General features: G+C 52.3%; 1 protein-coding gene across 1 annotated transcript in view; it reads right to left on the bottom strand.

Moving 5' to 3' along the window:
• The window catches only part of CMIP (c-Maf inducing protein), a 241,356-nt gene that overhangs the window by 67,688 nt on the left and 152,751 nt on the right, over positions 1-20,917 (bottom strand). Inside the window, exon 3 of the mRNA XM_058528354.1 lies at positions 16,554-16,604. Within this exon, the coding sequence (XP_058384337.1) occupies positions 16,554-16,604 (51 nt within the window). The remainder of the gene's footprint in view (positions 1-16,553; positions 16,605-20,917) is intronic.

Genomic DNA, 20,917 nt, shown 5'->3' with positions numbered 1-20,917 from the left:
ATTCCAACAACAGAGTCAACCCCCAGCCAATCTCATCAGGCGGGTGTGGGGGGCGGGGTGGAGCCTAGGCATCTGTATTTTCTTGGGCATTGGTATATTTTAAAGTATATTTAAACACCGATGTGCACAGCAACATTATTCACAATAGCCAAACGGCAGAAGTAACTTGAGTGTCCATTGATGGATGAATAGATAAACAAATGTGGTCTATCCACACAATGGAGTATTATTCAGTCATGAAAAGGAAGGAAATTCTGACACGTGCTACAGCATGGATGAACCTTGAAGGCATTATGCTAAGTGAAATGAGCTAAGTGAAATGAGTCACAAAAGACGAATACTGTAGGATTCCACTTACAGGAGAGACCTAGAGTAGTCAGATTCATAGAGACAGAAACTAGAATGGTGGGGGTTGGGGGGAGGGCGGATGGGGAGGCAGTGTTTAATGGGGACAGAGTTTCAGTTTGGGAAGACGAAAAAGTTCTGGAGATGGATGGTGGTGGTGGTTGCACAACAATGTGAATGTACTTAACGCTATAGAACTGTACACTCAGAAATGGTTAAAATGGTAAATTTCACATTATGCATATTTCATCACACTAAAAAAAACAGTATATTTAAAATCCCCTGGTGATTTGAGTGTGCAGCCAGGGGTCAGCACTGCTGGTCCAGCCTAAGGGATCAGGTTCGACCCCCACTGTACAGATGAGGAGACCAGAACGTAGAGGAAATAGGAACCTGCTCCGGGTAAGAGCCAGGAGCCCTCCTCAGGATCGCCTCACTGTCCCGAGTCCTGGTCAACAAGCAGACCGTGAGCTGCACACAGGGAGAGCCTGGACCCGCTCTCGGCATTCTGGAAGTGCTCTGTCTCCACATGGCCCTCACCCCAGGGAGGCCATGTCTCCCAAGAGCCCCCTGCTATGGAACACACGGACAGTGTCCGAGGTGGGCTGCAAGAGCCTTCCAGCCTGGTCACCCCGCTCTAGGGAGGATGGGGGCTTACCTGCCTGCCCCACTATCTGTGAACTCCCGGGAACTCAGAGACTCAGGCCAGGGTCTGTTCTGGCCCTCGGTGTGCACAGTCTAGTAAACTGAGAGGGGGGCACATAGACATTCGAATTTCTGTTCTGCTACTTATAGCTGTGCGGCCTCTGGCAAATTGCATCACCTCTCTGAACCTTAGTTCCCTCATCTGTAAAATGGGGATGATAGTAACACTGGCCTCTTGCAGTTGTTGACAAGATGAAATGTGATATTTCATGTGGAACGCCCAGCGCTTTGTAGGGCTCAATAAACAGTAGCTATTGAGTTTATTTAGTAGGACATTGAGGAAAGATAGTTAACATTTGAGAAAAAATAAGGGTGAATAGAAACCCCCTAAATACCTATTAATAGACAAATACTTAAACCGTGGTCCACGTGCACTGTGCAATTAACACTGGACAACATTAAAAAGAATGCAGGAGAGCTAAAAGATCTGCCACAGATGCCATTTCCACAGTACACTAAGTGTGGGGCAAACACACACACGTGTCCATATATATTTACATGCACATACATGGACCTAACACATAGGGTCGAGGAGGGGAGGACACGTGTCAGGCTGATGACAGCTCTTGTCGTTGGAGAGGGAAGTGGCTTGAGGGAGGACGAGGCGGGGGAGAAGGAGGACCTTCAGCTTTATCTGTAATGTTTCAAATTGCCATAGGAAGCCATGTCCGTGCAATGTAGATTTAACTAAAAAGAAATAAAGAAAAACATCCCCAAAGATTTCAGAAATTGGGATCATGGAGCAGTACTGTCCCTTCCACAGAATTCTCAAATTGTTCAGAATCCCTCATTCTTAGAAAGAGCTGGAAGGTATGTGAGATACTTTTTTTTTTTTGACTTTTCAGTGTTCTAGTAGATTATCTGGTTTGGAAATAATATATGTTCACTGAAGAACTAGAATGGTACAGATCAGTGTTCAGGAAGAAAGCAAAGCACACAGGACCCCCACCATGTGGGCTCCCTGCCCACATATCTGCAGGCTGGCAACCATCATTTCATGGGTTCTCCTTCTGCGTGTGCGCACACACACACATCCTAGTACAAAAGTGCACATAAGTTTAGCCCATATCACACATATTAGCTTTTTTTAGCCTCATCTCTGGCCCCCACCCCACCTCCCCAACCCTGCACCCCTGAATCCATGTGAACACCATGACATACATCAGGGTTTGGCAAACATTTCTGTAAAGGGCCAGATAATAACTATTCCAGGCTTTTCTGGCCACACTCTGCTGTTGTGGTGTGAATGGGTGCAGCTGTGTCACCCCCAAACCCCCTTATTTACAAAAAGAGGCAGTGGGCTGCATAGTTCACTGAGCCCTCGTATATACCAGTTCAGATCTTTCTCTACATAATCATATAATCCATATACTCAAATGCAAATACAGACAGAGATTTTTTGGTCCTCAGTTTTTGTAGTTTTGTTCCGCATTTCGTTTTACAAAAAGGGCATCACATTATACATAGGTCTCTGCATCTTGCATTTTCTCTCCCAACACCTGGTGGAAGTCACTCCAAAGCAATTGGTATAGATTTTTCCATGCCGTGTGTTTTTGTAAGCTACCTCAAATATCACTGGGCAAAGGGAGCATATACATTTAGAAAATTAAAATGAAGAAAACACAAGTCCATGGGCCCGGCCCGGTGGTGTAGTTGGTTAAGTTCGTGTGCTCCGCTTTGGCGGCCTGGGGTTCACAGGTTCGGATCCTGGGCGTGGACCCGCACACTGCTCATCAAGCCATGCTGTGGCAGGCATCCCACATATAAAGTAGAGGAAGATGGGCATGGATGTTAGCCCAGGGCCAGTCTTCTTCGGCAAAAAGAGGAGGATTGGCAACAGATGTTAGCTCAGGGCTGATCTTCCTCGCAAAAAAAAAAACAGAAGTCCTCCAGCCTGCCCTCAGCGCTCTGTGCAAATCCTCTTGATGGTCTTTCCAGGAGCGGCCACCAGCCACCGTGACCATCATACCTTAGTGACCAGAGCTTCCCTCCTGGCCAGGCGGCCAGTCCCTCACCAGGCTGCTCTGTGTCAAAGAGCTCTTCCTCAGGGGCCACTGCCTGCCCCGAGGTAGACCCTTGGTCCGCTGCATATCTCCAGGTCCCCAAGAACACAGCCTACCCCTCCTCCCCAGGCTTCCAAACATCCAGAGGCTTGCTCTGCCTCTCCTTAGTTATAAATGTGACAGTCTCTTTACATCCCAGGCATAAGACCCCGCCCTTAAAACATCCTGTTTAAGAAGATGCTATTATTTTCCAATAACGACTTTTCCAACGACGTTACTGGTGCTGGGAGCCCTGTGTAGAACCTGAACCGAACACTAAAGACTGCAGCGGGGACCTCTTGTTAATCATTCACAGGAGATGCCATTTTCTGAGGAAACATCTCTGACATTAATCAGCAACCCATCAAATAAATTTAGAAATGCAAATACCGTACCAGAGGCTGCTCCTCCTCGGCCATGTGGCGGGGCTGGCCCCGAGTGAGTTTCACTCCCTCGAAATGCAGAGGACAGCACAGGGCTGTTTCCTTTGGGCCTGATAAAGGGAAACCTCTATCCCAAATAAGGATTTCCCCTGTTTGGCCTCAAGACGGTAGCATTTCAACAGGGGCCTCCGCTGTTTATTTGGCTGAGAACTTTATCTAGTGCTTGCAGTACTTCAAAGGCATCTGAGCTGCTCATCTCTGTTCGGGAAGCCTCCATTCCTTGTCGGGCTGTCTCCTCTGGGCTGGAGCCACGCTCCTTCTACAGGGGGCCTTACTTCATGAGCACCCTGGAAAAGGATCTAGTTCCCTAATACGTTAATTTACAGTTGATCTCCAACGTGCGTGTCCAGGCAGGTACTGATGGTGTGCTTGAATCTAGGGTAAGCTGGACTCCTGCCTTCCCCAGTAAGGGGTCTGGTGGAAAGGTGAGATTTACAAGGGAGCTGTTCCTTCCTTGCAGAGGAAGACCCCTCAGACAGGTAGGCCGGGAACTTGGCTCACCAGGGGAAGTCCGAGAGGGAGCCCAGGAGCGGGACCTCCAGGGTGTTCATTGTGGTGACATCTCAGTTACCTGCACAAATGGAGGAGATGCTGGCAGAGTAAAAACCAAAAGTTATAGATATGTTCAGCCACTTAAGCTTGATCTCAGGCCAAGAGGGACCCAGCAACAGGGCCTAATGGACATAGGAGGCTGAGGCCTGGGTCTGAATTCTGGCTCGGACATTCTGGCTCACATTTCATCTGAGAGTAAAATGGGGCTATAGTCCCCACCTCCCAGGGACACTGTGTGGCCTAAACAGGATAACACAGATGAAGTAAATGGAAAACAGTAGGCACTCAATAAATGTCTGTTATCCTTTCCCCTTCTTCAGGCTACTGCGGTGGTTCTTGGACTGTGGTGTGTGTCGCAGTCACCTAGAGGGTATGTAAAACACAGCTTGCTGCACTCTCCTCCCCCACCTTTGAGTTTATGAGGCAGAAGATTTGCATCTCTAGCAAGTTCCCAGGCCATGCAGATGCTGCTGGTCCGGGAACCCCACTTTGAGAACCACTGAGCTATTGGTTCAAAACCCCTGGGTCTATTGTGGCAGGGAGGCCTGGGAGAAGATAAGGACCATCCTAGATGGGAAGTTCAATGCAGACCTTGACAAAGGCTTCAAGAGCCAACAGACACCAATGTGCTGCTCAAGTCTGCCATCTTTGGCCAATGCTGACTTGGCCCCTGACCTCCTGGGTGTACTTTTCAGGGTCCACATGCTCCTGGACATCTGCTCCAGCCCAGGGGTCATATTCGCCCCACTCTGTCAAAGGGTCTTGACCCCGCTTCTACCCAGCCCCCGTGTTTCTCCAGCCCTCACCCGGCAACAAGCCACCTTGGCCTCCTTCTGCTATAGTCAGCGGGCTCCATCAGGGGTGGCTTCAGGTCCCTTGAAAGGGGCTCTCCGTCCATTTCAGGGCTTTCTGCAAAACTGTCCATTGGTTCTAAGAAGGCACTAGGGTCCTGTGGGGAGCAGCACACAAGTGACGGCCATCAGGGCCGCAGTGGTTCTTCCCTCGTCTCCTAGTCAATTAGCCTCTCTCCCAAACACCTTTCCATCCAGAGAATTGAGCTGGCTGCCCCGCTGGGTATCTCATCACGGGTGAGGTGAGGACCTAATTCCTCTGTGGGGACAGGCACTGCTCTTTTTGGCATCTCTGTTTGGCCTGGTCTCCGAGCCAACAGCAGGCAGAAGCCTTGGAGGCAAACACAGAATGGCAGGCCACCCTCCCCTCTGGGGCTGGACCACCCACCATGGCCTCATCCGAGGGCTGACCAGCATCCCCTTCTCAGGGGGCTCGCTGCTCACCACCCAGCTGTGAAACGGGCCTGCTGCAGACTCCCACAGAACAAAAGGTCCTGTTAGTCAAGATATTGCCTCACATTCATGTTTTAAAGACTTCTTGAGAGAGAGAGAGAGAGAGAGAGAGAGAAAATTCTGCCTTAAAGGGCAGAAAACGAGTTCACCCACAAACCGTGTACGTGAAAAAACTTCCTTGTATGGTTCAGTGACTCATCAGCCCCATCAAAGCGTGCGTGGGACGACACACTGAAGCTCTGGTCCCCCTTCCTTGTCTGGGAAAAGAAAACAACCCACAAATACACTTCTTTCTTGGCTATTTGGAGAGCTGGCTGTCATGCGCCAATCCTGAGGCCTCGGGAAGACTTTCACGCAGGAGCGAGTGGGGGTGCCCTGGATGTCCCAAAGGCCAAGGCTGGCCTCGGGGGGTGCTGGGGAAGCCCTGGCTGGGGCAGGAGGGTGCAGGGAAAGACTTGGGGTCTCAGGGACATGGTGCAAACCCAGGTCCTCCACTTCCTGCTCTGTGGCCCGGGGCAGGTCATTCCACCCAGGCCCCCTGGGCTCCACGTTCTTGACCTTTCGAGTGGGGATGGTCAGAGGGGTCCGAAGGGTGAAGATTAGGTAGCAAAGCGCCTCTTGCTGCCTCTGGCCCATCGATGGCAGATGCTTGTCCTTTCTCGCAGAAACTCAGTGCCCTGTCTGGACAACAGTGTTTTACTGGAAGAGCTAAAGTCCTACCCAGCTTGGCATCTGTCTGAATGGACTACTACAAAAACGCAAAAAGGAACAAAGTAGATGGAGAGCTGCCCACGAGATGTAATTGAAGGGTAAAGGATAATAAAATCTGCGTGGTGTTTAGAAAGGGATCTTCATAGAAACCTTCTAAAAGGCCCCAGGAGACTGCTAACAGGCTGCCTTTGAGAAGATGGACTTGGGGGACGAGGAGACTGCGTTTTATACCTTCCTGTACTTTTCAGAATCACCATGTATATGCATAAGTTTCATCTGTCTTAAATGTTAACAGGCTATCTGGGCGAGTGAGGGGTTGACTGGAAAGGGGGCGTGAGGGAATTTCCTGGGGTGATGGGAATTTGAGGGATGGTTATTCAGGTGAATACAATAGTCAAAACTCTACACCCAACAGTTATGCATTTTGTTATATATAAATTATAGCTCAATTTTTTTAAACTTAAAAAATGTTAACAGAGGTTTCTGGACAGCGGCAATTTTTTTGTTGTTGTTCTCTTTGTCCTATTTAGTATTAAAAGAAAGCCTTAACAAATGAGATTTTTAAATGTCCTGTGCCTTAGGACTCTTGTACACTGCTAGGGGGTAGACACACTGGTAGGACCACTTTGGAAAACTGCTGGGCAGCGTCCACTAAAGGGGACCGTATGCCAGCCCTGTGGCCTGTGCTCAACAGGATGCGGACACAGTTCACCCACACACATGTTTGTAATGGGTGTGTTCCTAATAGTCCCAACCTGGAAATATCGATCCATAACAGAAGGACCAAATTAATAGAGTCTATCCATTCAACAGAACACCATCCAGCAAAGCAAGTGAAGACATTACCGCTGCACAAAACAGCATAGATTAATCTTATCAACATGATTGTGAGCCAAAGGAGCCAGGCACAAAAGAGTTCAGCCTGTATGATTCCATTTTTATAAAGTTCAGATATGTGCAAATCTCATCTCTGTTGGAAGGCAGGACAGTGGTTCCCCATGGTGGAACCAGGCAGAGCCAGGATTTGAACCCAGCGTGGTACATATCCGAGCCCAGCCTCCTGCTTCTGGCAGAGGTGGCACCACCGTGCACCTGAAGAGCGTGGGGGCATGGGTGGCATAGCCCCCAGTCTCAGTCCATTGAGGCAGAGAAGCCCCGGGCAAGCGTCTGTGTGCGGGGGATGCAGGGGCCAATGGGGACTCGGAGGAGGCAGTCACGCTCCATTTCTTGACCTGGGTGCTGGTTACATAGACCAACTCGTTGAGATTCTGTGGGAATTCATCCAGCAGGACTCTAGATCTGTGCACTTTTCTATATATACGTTATCCTTTAATGAAAAGTTTATTTAAAAAACAGACCAAAATGTCCCATGCCCCAAAGAGAGCTCTGACTGGGGAGAGCGGAAGGCCACTGCAAGGGCCTGATGCTCGCCCGGGGCTTCTCTGCCTCAATGGACTGAGACTCGGGGCTATGGCACCCATGCCCCCCCCTTCAGGTCCACGGCGGTGCCACCTCTGCCAGAAGCAGGGGGCTGGGCTTGGATATGCACCACTCCAGGTTCAAATCCTGGCTCTGCCTGGTTCTAGCTGTGAGGCATGGACAAGCTCCTCTGCCCTCTCAGCTCCTCCTTCAAGATGGGACCAATCAAACTCTGAGAAGATTGCCAGAGACCACACACACGAGAGCCCCTGGCACAGATCCTGGCTTTAGCAGGTACCTAATAATTGTTCTCTCTGTCTCCTATAACGAAAGCCCACGAGAGCATGAGCTCTCCTCCCCAGGCTGCCCTGCTCTCTGCCACTTGTTAGTTTCAATCCCTGAAGCTTCCCTTGTTATTAGTTACAGGGTCCCTGCTGACCCACCGAGGGGCACGAGCTGTGGCTGGGAGTCACTGGAGACTCTGGCCGTCCCAGGGCGACCAGCAGCCCGGGTCCTCGGGGCCTCCCCTCGAGTTCTGTTGAGCACGGGTGCTGGAGAGGCAGCCTGGCTGGACTCGCCTCCATAAGAGCCTCTACTCTCCAGGGCTCAGCTTGCCAACAGCTGTACCTCCTGCTGATGGCCCCCTCCTGAAGTCTTGGACTGTGGTGGGCCCCCTGCCTCGTGGGGAAAGCCCCTCCTTTCACAGTTCTCTGCTGAATCCCTTTGATCCCCTCTTAGGAAGTCACAAAGCCCTCTTTGACAAAGCGCCAGAAATTAATCTGGATGGAATTCCTGCCTTCTCGACCTGGATAAAGCAGACCTGTGGCAGGGCCTGTGAGAGGACCGAGGTCACCTCCCGCCTGTCCTTGTCCTGCTTCCCTGTTTTACCTTCCTTCTCAGGGGCAGGACAGCTGACACTCATGACCACCCCAGGCAGAAAAGAACTGGACCCAGAGGGTCTGTCTGGAAGCTCAACAATGGCTCCCATGAACAAGACCCAAAGAGGCAGAGCCAGAGCCAAGGGGACTGGACGTGGATTCCCAGCAACATTCGATCTCCACAGGTCTAGGAGGTTACCAAAGCAGGGTGGTGGGAAGCTTTCACTCCATCTGTCAACTCAGGTTGACCATCAGGGGCCATACTGAGAAGAGTTCTGCCCCAAGGGAAGAGAGTGCAGTGATTGATTAATGATGCCTGTCATGGGCTCACTGGCGGTTGGTGGCACGTGTGCCATGCACGTGCCTCCCTTCTTCTAGAGCCCAGTCTTCTAAGATCCTTCTACACAAAGGGCAACAGCTGCCTTGACCATTAAAGAAGAATGAGAATAATTAACATTGATCCAATACTTATTCCCATGGCAAATGCCGTTCTAAGTTCTTTATGGCTATTAACCCATTTAGTCATCACAAGAACCTAATGAGTTTGGTCTTATTGTGAACCTCACTTTATTTACAAGGAAAAGGAGGCCCAGAGAGGAAAGTAGCCAGCCCAAGGCCACACAGCCAGTGAGTGGCAGAGCCAGGATTTGAACCCAGGCAATCTGGCCCAGAGCTCTTACCCTTAGGCACTACAGAAATTATTCTTTTGGGAGCAAATTGGCTATATGTGGTAAGAACCACAAAAAATACACCTGATCTGCCCAGTAACTGGAAACCTGCCCTAAAAAAGTAATAAAAAAGAAGTAAAAGAAGTAAAAGCTTGGGTATAGGGGATAGTCACAACTGCATTATGTGTAATCGAGAAGAACGGGAAGAGCCCAGTGCCCAACAACAGCAGGTCCCATGGTAAATTATGCCACAACCTCTTCACAGACGTGTTGTGGCCATTAGAAAGCCTCTTCACGAAGGCCTGGATGTGCGGTGAAATGTTTAAGCTGTAACGTTATGCCAAAGCCAGCAGGACCTTCCACACACCTGGCCACAGCTGCCAAAATGTCCATGCAAAGATGGATGAAGCCCGGAAGGGCATTTGCAGAGTGAAATCAGTCACTGGGTAGGGACTGGGTGGTTGTTGCCCTGGATGTGGTTTAAAGGTATTTTCACGATTGTTGCAAAAAGGCAGAGAAAGAGAGAGGGAGAGAGACAGAATTTGGTGGGCAGTAGGGCAGAGAGGCGAGGCCATGGGGGGAGTGGCAGAAGGGTGAAACAAGGATCATCGTCTTCCCTCCAGACAAAGGGACACCCTGGCCAGAGCAGAGAGCCCAGCCAGGAGCCACACAGGAGGGTGGTGGCCCCGTGCAAAGGGGAGTTAGGAGCAAGGCTAGGCGCGGGCACACAGAGCCTCAGCGTTGGAACCCGGGGACACAGGTTCCAACAGCCGGTATGTCTGGGGCAGATGTGGAAGTGGGCTGGTCTTGAGCTTGCCCTTCTGGGGCCCGGAGACAGGTGGTCTGACAGTGCGCCGTGCAGCATGAAGGACGAGGCAGGGCAATCAGCCCTCGCCCACGAGAAACAGGGGACTGCCAAGTCAGAGGTTAATTCACATAATCCTTGCAGTGACGTCTGTGAGACTTAGAGAAAAACATCAAGCTCTCATGAAATGCCTCAGAAACAAAAGCACCAAGGCCCTACACGCAAGTCACGAGAACAGAAAGGAGCTGAGGGGCAGTTAGGAAGAGCAAGCTCACAGGTGTGAGGAACCGTCTGGTGTGTGTGTGTGTGCGTGTGCATGTTTGTGTACGTGTGCACACACGTGTGCGGCTGGAAGCCACATTCCCAGTGGTTAAGATCCCAGGTTCTGGAATCAGTCAAACTGGTGTTCAAGCCCCAGCCCTGCCCTTTAATAGTTGTGTGACCTTGAGCAAGTGGTTTAATTTCTCAGCCTCAGTCTCCATGACTGTGAACTGGGGAAACAGCAGGATGAGGCCCCTCCTCAGGGTTGTGAGGATCCACTGAGGTGACGAAGCACGGAGCTGGCACCTGCTCAGCACAGGAGTGAGCGCCCTCAAGGGTGGCGATGGCCTGCTGCTGCTTTGGGCTGAGGGAGGGTTGGATGAAGATTCGGGGCACGTGTGCTGGGGGACGGCGCTCGGTGAGGGGTGGGATTTGCAGTTTGGTAGAGAAAGAAATCTAGGGGCCACAGCCATAGGACTGGAAGTGGCTCTTCCTCCACGCCCAAGAGGGCAGAGGCAGGTAGGTCCAGGAGGAAGGTCCGAGTTGGGGTGATGGCACCCCCTGGAAGGTCCCACCCTTCCCCAGGAGCTCTCCTCTGAGGAGTGGCATCAGCTCAAGGGCCTTTTGTCCCTCTGATCTGGCTCCCTGGGAATCTTGGCACCAGGTGGGGCCTTTCTCCATGTGTGGGAATGGGGCAACAGGTCCAGCCTACCCAAGGGGACGGCCCGATGGGAGAGAGAAGCTAGGCTTCAGCCCCCACGGCCCTGGCCTCTGAGCCTCCAGTTCTTGATCTGTGCACTGGGGACCCTGACGGGGGCTGTGCCTCAGCGGGGGCTCCGAGCACAGGACGGGCTCACCCCGTGTCGGGCACAGCCCAGGGCCTGATGTGAAAGCTGGATGTGGCATGGTTAGGAGCCACTGTCCCTGGTGATGTCCTTCGTCCCCTTAGACTCAAGTCGCCTCATCTATACATGGGGTAGTGAAGACCTCGCAGAACGCTTACGAAGACTGAGCGAACAAATGAGCATAAAGTGCCAGGTAGAGTAGCGCTCAAAATCCTAGAGGAACTGCTCCATGGCCCGCGCCGGGCAGGGCAGGGCAGGGCCCTCCCGAGGACAGCCGTCCCAGCCATCCTCAGCCTTACAGCTGTGCCACGTGGGGGCACTGGAGGGGCTGGGAGGAGAGGGGGGAGGGCTGAGCCACCCCCTCCCACTCACCAACACACTCAGAGACAAGTGACAGGGGTGTGCGTGATGACGCTCTTCCAGAATGGACTCCTGCCGGGCTCCTCTCTACGGGCTTCAGAAACAACACAGCGTCCCATCCCCACAGTGACCCAAGGAGCGAGGTGCTGGTGTCATCCCCATCTCACAGAGGAGAAAACCGAGGCCCAAATAAACACACTCCACACCCAATGCACTCAGAACACGGCCACCCCCTCACACCAACACATACACACACACAGACACACGAACCCCACATTCTTTTCCACCCTCCTACTCAGTAAAGAGGAGGGACAGAGCCCTGGACAAGGGTGACGACCGTGAGGCTGTGGCTGCCCCAGGGGCTTGGGAAACTGTGCTCGGGAGAAGCAGGCAGCGCAGCCAGGGCAGAAGGCCAGAGAGGATGAAAACCCGAGCTGGGATTTTCCCAGTCAGGTGCATTCCCCTGCCTGACAGCCTCGGGACAGGAACACGGGACAGGAACACAGGCCATCTTCTTGTCTCACCCCAGTCTCCTCCTCTGCCCCAGCACTCCGGCTCGGCCCCTGGGGCTGTTCTTAGTGACCTAGCTTCCCCTGGGGATAAACCACCTCGGTTTTCAAGACTCTGTGCAACAGCCTGAGGAGCCCCTCTCAGGAAATGAAAAGGCTGTTTTTCAGACCTGGCGGCACCAGGAGCCCCAGCTATGCAAAGATGTATCTTGCTTCTCGGGGCTTCTTTATGGGCCTGGTGTGTGTCTCCTCCCAGCTGGGTACTCCCAGCCTGTCGTCCAGGGCTTTGTCCACCCTGTCAGGCCTGTCCCTCACAGCTGTGTACACCTGGGTCTTGCCTCAAACCCTGGACATAGAAACAGGCAAGTCTTCTTCAGCTTCGTAAACACACACTGTGCCCTAACAGCCTGGAACATCCAGACAGGCCTGTCCCCTCACGGCCTTGTACACACAGACGGGCTTGTCCCTCACAGCCTTGCGCACGTGGACAGGCCTGTCCCCTCACGGCCCTGTACACACAGACGGGCTTGTCCCTCACAGCCTTGCGCACGCGGACAGGCCTGTCCCCTCACGGCCCTGTACACACAGACGGGCTTGTCCCTCACAGCCTTGCGCACGCGGACAGGCCTGTCCGCCTTGTACACACAGACACGCCTGTCTCCACAGGACCTGGCCTCCAAGGTACATCTCTGAGTCAGAAATGAGGCCTCATTAACTCGGTACAACTGTTTATGCTTCCACCCTCCCAGGAATTGGCCTCAGGGGCCAAACCGCCTAAACCAAACAGGGCTGGCCTCCCCAGGGAGCCCTCAGGACAACGTGCTCTGCTCCAGCAGATCCTGGGAGGGCTGGAGCTGCCATCCCATCACCCGGAGTAACCCCATCCCACCCTGCTTCCTGGGACGGGAGGTGCTGGTTGTCCTGCGGTGCTCCAGGCCCCTGGGTCTCCCTGACTAGTGCTGGCCGAGGGCGGGAGGCCGAGAGGAAGAGCAGAGCTGCTCAGGACGGAAGGGGGTCCCAGGGGCTGGGGTGTTGTGGGTCAAACCCTGCTCCCCCTCTGGGTGGTCTTGGGACCTTGGGCAAGTGACTCAAATTTCCTCCCCTGCAAACCTCGATAACAACAGACTATTCAGTGAGATGAGATGATACTCAAAACAGTGCCCAGCGCTGAGGAAACTCCCCAGATGGACTGCGATGGCTGTGAATGCACTGAAATTCAGAGTTGAGGCCACTAAAAGGACGAGATTTCCAGGACAGAACAGAGATCGGCAAGAATATCATAGAGTTATCTTATTTACACTCTGCCTTGTTCCACAACACAGTCTGAGGTAGATTCTACAGCAGCGTTTCTCAACCTTTTTTTCATTATCATCCCCCCTGAGGAGCCTTTTTAGACAGTTTCTCCCCATTTGCCCTCCTCCCTTTGAAATTAAATACTAAACAATAAGATTCTGCCAGGTTGAACTTTGGAGGGCCACATACTATTGTAATAACTTAAGTTTCTTAAGCCCCAAAGAACCAATTTTGGCCCCATTGGAGGTGATACCACCCTCGTGGAGAATGCTCTAGAGACACCAGCATAACTCCATAAAAACTGAAGCGACAGGAACACAGTATTTAAGAGGTAACGTTCTCTACAAACAGAATGCTGTACGTGCAGTGCAGCGACTGTATACAAATATATAGCGGTGTAGAAGATAAAATGACAAAAACAACACTCAGAAAATTTAAAAATTCAAGCTGAGGTTGTGGGATTTCTAAAGTCCTTAATTTTGATGTTAATTCTTGATTTTTTTCAATTAACGAAATGAAAAAAGAAAGGCAAAAACCCAAAATGGCCAGTTGTAAATATGGAGGAGAGAGTGGCGGTGTCAGAAGCAGCAGGAGGTCACACCCTGAGTGGCCTGAAGAGTCCAAAGCTCAGAATCAGGCACAGCTGGATCAAGCAGGTGGCAGGGCGGCCACACAGATCTGTATTGAAATCTGCTGTGTGATTATGGGCAAGTCACTAGACCTCTCTGAGTCTTAAGTTCCCTCAGATGCTGAATGACAACAAATAGAAAAGCGCCTAGCCATGCCTGGCACATCGTAAGTACTAGTAATTGCATGTGAATTAATAAACACTTGCTAGAATCTATACAGACCACAAATGAGTAAGCTATAGAACCAGGATTCGAAACCAGTCTCTTAGCTCATTTCGCTAGCCGGCAGTGCCTCCAAAACACTGTAGGTTTCTTTGCCATTTTAAAAGGAAGGATAGCATGCTGCCTCAAATATCATCAAAACTGGGTAGCGAACAGCCACAGGAAATCAAGTAGCTGACACTGAGATACCACTGCCACCTGGTGGCAGCATACCTGAATTAATGGGGGGGCAATTATCAAAGGGGAAAAACTGCCAATGGCTCACACATGTCTGACACAAGGGAATGCTAACACAGTGAGAACAAAGGCCACCATTCATTACCTGGCAAAAAAGCCAGCACATTGCTGAGCACTTGCTGGTTCCTTGACACCCTGACTTGACTTCCTGGATGCTGCTTCTTTTAAATTTAACTGATTAAATTTAACAACCATAAACAAACTGCACACCACCAAAACTGAGTGCAGACATCCAGGTCTCATGAGAATGGCTAGAAACCCAGGGATCCCAGTTCTGTACTCGCCTGATCAGCTGTCTAAGCCCCACATGCAATCCTTGACGTCTGAATTCGTACGTTTCAATGACCAGCCAGTCACGGTCTCCCGATATTCAGTTTTCTATGCCCACCATCTTAGTCATCCCTCGGAGCTGCATAATATTCACAGATATCACAACCACTGCCTTTCAGGGGTTCCCGTAGGTCGCTGTTGAGGAAAACATCAACCAGGGCGAGGTGGAAAGCAGAGCTCTGTGGAAACCACTAGAGACAGCCTCTCCCTTGACACTGATCTCGGCCACCTCTTCAATGAGGGCTCCTCCCAGCCCACTGGGTGGGCAGTACGTCTCCAAGTACTTTCTGCCTCCTCCTGAGCTAAGAAACAAGCAAGGCGATCACCTACTGAGGGCTCACATGGAAAACACACAGGGAGAACGGGGCAGGGTGGGGGGGACGATGGACAGACGACTCTAGGCAGCCGTTGTCTATGGCAGTGAAATGGCCCCCTCCGTCAGGCAGCCCCCTGACCACCGCCACCTGTTATCCCCCCCTCCTTCTCAACTGCTCTGGCATTGAACTCCCAGGTGGCCTCCAGCAGGTCCTGACGTACGCCCTGCCTGTCCTGGGACATACCTGGCCACAGAGAGCCAGGCCTTAGGGACGCCCTCCCTGCAGAAATTGAGCTCTCAGCAGCACCTGCTGACTCTGTGAGCAGGCATGTGCCACCTCGTCTCCTCAGCTGCCACTGGGAGCCTTCTGCCTGCATTCAGAAACCTATAGGTAGGGGAAAGACCTTGACTTGAACCCTGCCTCAGGCTCTTACTAGCCATGGGAGTTGGGCTCCAGTCTGAGCCTCACCGTTCCCATACACAAAATGAGAGCAATGATAATAATCAACCTTAAGAGGCTGTGGCGGGGTGAAAAGGACACGGTGAGCCTAGCCTCATGTTCCTGGCACACAGTAGGTGCTCAATAAATGCTAGTCCTTTTCCTTCTCAGCCCTAACTTGGAGACTCACAGTCAGCCTCTGAGACTGCCACCCAGGCACAAAGAGGGGACCCGCAGCTGTCAGGGGGAAAGGAGGGGAGTGGCCCTCTTTGGGACCAGGAATGCGATTTTCCGGGGTTGTGTTTCCGTCCTCCGCCCGGCTGTGATGAGAGCCCCCCAGAGGCACGAGAGGAATTTGGAATGTTCCCTTGGTCATCCCACATGGCACATGGCCTTAAGCCCTGCACAGGGCCAGCTGCCCATCCTCCATGGCTCTCCAGCTTACTGTAAAGATGACAGCTCAGGACATGTGTGGGTCATTCCAGCCACACTCTGCTGGCTCCACAAGGCCACAGGCCTGTCACAGCTTATTCTAAACTAAAAGATCAGAAGGTGGAGAGACAGGGAGGTGGGACTCAAAAGAAAGCTGACCACACGTTCCACAGCCTGGTCCTGAGCCATGGAGCAGAACGTGGACTCCCCACGGGGCTGGGAGGACCCTTCTCAGCAGATCTGGCCCCTGGGTCTTGAAACTAACCAGTAGAGGACTAATTCCCCTTTGTGCTAAAAGGCTCTGGCCCATCTCATGCAGAGCCGGAACCGGGAAATTAGGCCAAAGAACCAGGTAACTGAAAGGAAGTGAAGACTAGGGAAACACGGTTGGATTTTTGAATCTCTGGTAAATTTACCTTTGGTGCAGCCTTCAGAAGTTACTTTCAACCCAGGATCTGGAGCCCTTGAAGTCCTGCCACCCCCAATCCCCCAGGCGCGCCCCTGTTCTGAGAGCAAGCAGCTCCACGATCCTTGTGGAAGCAGACACAATGCTACAAGGCTCGTGAGCAAAGTCAACGGCCAACAGGGTGGGGATGCCATTTCACCACTGCGGGGAGAAAGGCATCGAACATCACCGTGTGAGCAGGAGACGCTTTTCTACGATAGAGCAAAGCTCCTCAGCTGGGCCTCCGGGAGGCAAGAGCCTCCACCTTCACGCCTCGAGACGACAGACCAGCTTCACGCCAGCAGCACCAGCTGCCCGAGACAGAGGCGGCCGCCTCAAACAAGCACCCGAGGCAGGACTTACCTTCCACTGCAGAGAATGGAACCACTGGTCTCGCAGGTAGCTGTTGGCAGCCTGCAACGACAAGAACAGGACAGCAAGGTCGGTCACCAGCCTGCAGCACGTCAGAACATTCTAGCGGCCAGCATGCGAGCCCCAGCCTGCTCTGTCCGACAGTCTGCTCTGTGACCCTCACAGGACTTCCGAGGGGGGTTCACCAAGCTGAACCCTTTGGGTGCAAAATCGAAACAGAAGTGGTAACCAGAGGGACTTTTCTGAAATAAGTCATTGCTGCCACTGTGCTTATTCTGCTGGGTATGGGTGACTTCAGACACTGGTGGCTGGAAGAGCTTTACACATGTCTTGACTTATTTAGGATCACGGGAAGGGCCAGGATGAATGCAGAGGAGGCATGGGGGTGTGATGATGACGGCGGGAGCTGTCTGGGCCTCCTTTGTAACAAGGACTGCTCTGGGCACCTGGCGCTTGTTACCCACATCTTCTCTTTTCAGTCCTCACAACAGCCCTGTGAGGTGGGTAACATTGTGCCCATTTCACAGAGGGAAAAACTGGCCTCATGTCAACTAAGTGCATTCAGACTCAGACAGCCTGGCTTCCAGCCGATGTAACCACAGCTCCTCCCACCGACTGCAGACAGTCGTGGGAGAAGGCCTCAGCCCTGAACTCAGGCTGACCTTGAACTCAAGCAAAACCTTCCTTGATCCACGCCACCTGAGATCAGAGACCTGGGCGACTCAGCCTCGATTTTCTCATCTGTAAAATGGGGACAACAACCTCGATCTTGCAGGGATGCTGTGAGGATGAGGAACGACTCCTGTGAAGCATCTAGAACCGTGTTTGGCACACAGTAGGTGGTCAAACAAAAATGCAGCCAATGTCATTATTGTCACCATCACCATCAACATTAAATAACGTGGCCTGAGGAAGTCCCTATCGATTCTGAGGTGTGTTGCTGCTGCTCCCACCGCCGGGTCTGGTGGATTTGCTGGTGGCAATAGCAATATTTACAGCATGTTTCACGCGCGCCAGACACAGCACTAAGCCCTTGGCATGGACTGGCTCCTTTCAGTCCTTGCAAGTCTGCCCTGGGAAGCTGGTACTGTCAGCATCGTCATCCCTGTGGTACAGATCAGGAAACCGAGGCTCGGGAGGTTAAAAACTTTCCCATGGCTCACAGCCAGCAGGTGGGGGCCAGGTGACTGGACTCACGCTGCAAACCACAATGTTCCAAGTTTTCCGGTGACCACCCCCAAGGGCAGAAATGCAGTGTCCACTTCCGCCTGACTCCACAGCCCTCTGCTCCAGTGACCTGACGCCGACGGTGAACAGACTCTCACAAAGGCCAGAGCTCTCTCCAAGCACGAACGTCCACTTTCTGCCCCCAACCCACACAAACACACACGTGCACACATGCACGCACAAGCATGCACAACTCCGGGACACTTTCATTCAAGGAGATCCAGATAACTACCCCGACCTCCTCACCCAAACCATCGATGACACAGCAGCCGCTCTCCCAGGGCAGAGTTCGGGGAAATCTCTGGGCTTGAACAAACGAAGCGGTTCAGTGGCCTATGCAGCAGGGAATCGAGCTCAGAGACTTGTTCCAAAGCCTGAACAGATTCACACCAGCACCTGGAGGCAAGGTGAGTTTGTGTTTCTGCCCTGAGTGGGGAGAAGGCTAGGGGACACCCTCTGTGTGATGCAGGGACATCAGCAGTGGCTGAGTCTCCAACAGACCTGGGTTCAAGTCCTGGTTCTGCCATGGTCTAGAGGTGTGACCTGAGCAAGTCCTCTGATGACACAAAGCCTGTGACACCTCACTGGGGAGGTGGACGCTGAAAGGGAGTCTGCCATGGGGACCAGCAGCACCTTGGAGAGTACGTGGCTGGGTCACTTCCTGTTAGCGCTGACCGAGCTCTGTGGTCTCATGACAATTCTCATTCATTAGAATGAGAAAATACATCCCATGCTCAGGAGAGTGGTGCAAAGATCCCAAACAATGAGCTAATCCATGTCAATGCTTCCTGAGCGCAGTGCCTGGCACCTGTAGACACTCTGCAAACAGCAGGGAGCAGCACCAGAGGCAGCCACGGCCGGAGCGGAGCTGATAAATGTGTAACGACAGGCTCTCCGGGATAGAGGGGCCCCGATCACAGCATGTGCCAACCCCCGCGCCATGAAAGATCCCACCTGGCTGATTCCGTGCTACAAGGGGGACGGCCCTGGACCAGAGTTGGGAAGAGACGCACACGATTGGCTCTTAGGAGCCGGTACAAGCCAGAATGAGCTGGCTCCATATGCTCCTGGTCCACAACCATTTCTATGTTTTTTAACACACCAAGGTGGCCAGAGAGAGGGACAGGTGTGGTAGGCCGAATAAAGGACCCCCCAAGATTGTCCACATCTTAATCCCCTGTGAATATGTTATCTTAGGTGGCAAAGGGGCTTTGCAGACATCATTAAGTTAAGGATCTTGAGATGGGAGGTCATTCTGGATGATCTGGGTGAGCCAGTGTAGCCACAAGGGTCCTTATAAGAGGGAGGCAAGAGGGAGGCAGGAGGTCAGAGAGTCAGAGACGGAAGTAGGGGCTGGAGTGATATGGCCACAGGCCAAGGAAGGTTCCCCAGGGCCTTGGCCAGGACCACCTTCCCTGCTTGACTTTCCTGTACTCCTTCCGGCCACTCTTAGACCCTTATCCCATGCCCACAGGATTGGGAAAGGAAGCAGGAACCAGGAGGATTAACTGCTACCTTCCCAGTGTGGCTGGTGTTAAAAACTTTGCTGAGTGAATGAATTACACGTAAGGCAAAGAGCAGAGATGCCAGCCAAGGAACAGTCTTGCTGCCCAGCTCCCCTGCGCCTCCTTCCCCGGGGAGGCAGAGAGAGCAAAGGTCTCTCTCCCACTCCACCAGCCAGGCTCATTACTCCCCAGCCTGACTGGGAAGAGAGGGGGAATGGAGAGGCTGGCTGCCCTTCAGAGGAAGACAGAGGCCTCGGCTGCATTCGTCCATTATAACGAACGAGGCTCTTTGAATCACAGGCTCACAGGGATTTCAAGGATCACCCTGTCCAGGGACTCTCAGGCTTGGGGGATTTACGGGAACCTGAAACCCTTTGAGAACCTGAAACAAACTATGGACTCACTCTCAAGTAATGTACACACTGTGCACACACCACACACACAATTGTGCATGCAGATTCAGAATATACCATGGACCACAGGTGAAGGACCCAACTCTAGCCCAACCTTTTCTCTCCTGCCCTGTTTCTGATGAGGAATCTAAGGCCCAGACTTGCTGTGGTCTCATCAGTGTCCTTCCCCAGTGTTTCCAGCTCTCCTTCTAGCACGTAGCAGGTACAGAGAGCCATTCGTTGCTTTGGCCAACGAAATGTGAGCTGACGTGACCTGCGTCACTTCCAGGGGAAGCCTTTAAGAACCAGTGCACTATCTAGTAGGCTCCCTTCCCCCCGGCCTGGTAACCAGAAACGTTCCAGATGGTGTGTGCTCCACCAGCAGAGCCCCCAGCTGTCCCAAGACGGACACGCAGCGTGAGTGAGAAATACTCCTTTGCTGTTTTAAGCCACCTAGAATCTCGGGCTGCTTGTCACTGCAGCATCACCTATTGTAACCTGGCTGGCCTTGTTTCTTGTCTGGCTCTCACACAGAGTGCACCCCACCAGGAGCACTCTGCCTCCTTGCCCTCCCTCGTCGCCTGCTGAACTCCCTGCCCTTCAGGCCTCACCTGAAATGTCACTTCTCCAGAATGCCTGTCTCAGTGGTCCCTTCCCCCTCATCACCCCTGACCACATCAGGTGATGACACCTCATCAACAGATCACACTGTCTTGTAATCGCTTGTTTCTTTGTTCTTCTTCCTCTCCAGGCTGCGGGCTCTGTGAGGTCAGGGACCACATCTGACTTATTCACTCTCCAGGTCCACGAAACCTGGATAGATGTTTGTTCAGTGGAAGACTGGCTGACTTGCTGAATGAATGAATGATTGATTGGATGGATACATGGATAGATGGATGGGTGGGTGGATGGCTGGCTAGAAGGATAGATGGATAGATGGATGGATGGATGGATGGATAAATGGATGGGTAGGTGGATGGCTGGCTAGAAGGATAGATGGATGGATAAATGGATGGGTGGGTAGATGGTTGGCTGGAAGGCTGGGTGGATGGATGGAAGGGTGGATAGATGGATGGATGGATAAATGGATAGGTGGATGGATGGATAGATAGATGAGTGGATGGATGGATGGGTGGATAGATGAGTGGACAGACACATGGATAAACGGATGGGTGGGTGGACAGACGGATGGATGGATGAAGCATCACTATACTCATTCTGCTCATTGAAG

The sequence above is a fragment of the Diceros bicornis genome, chromosome 32 (genome assembly GCF_020826845.1).
Source record: "Diceros bicornis minor isolate mBicDic1 chromosome 32, mDicBic1.mat.cur, whole genome shotgun sequence".
NCBI classification, from domain to species: Eukaryota; Metazoa; Chordata; class Mammalia; order Perissodactyla; family Rhinocerotidae; genus Diceros; species Diceros bicornis.
This window is presented reverse-complemented; position numbering and strand designations above follow the sequence as displayed.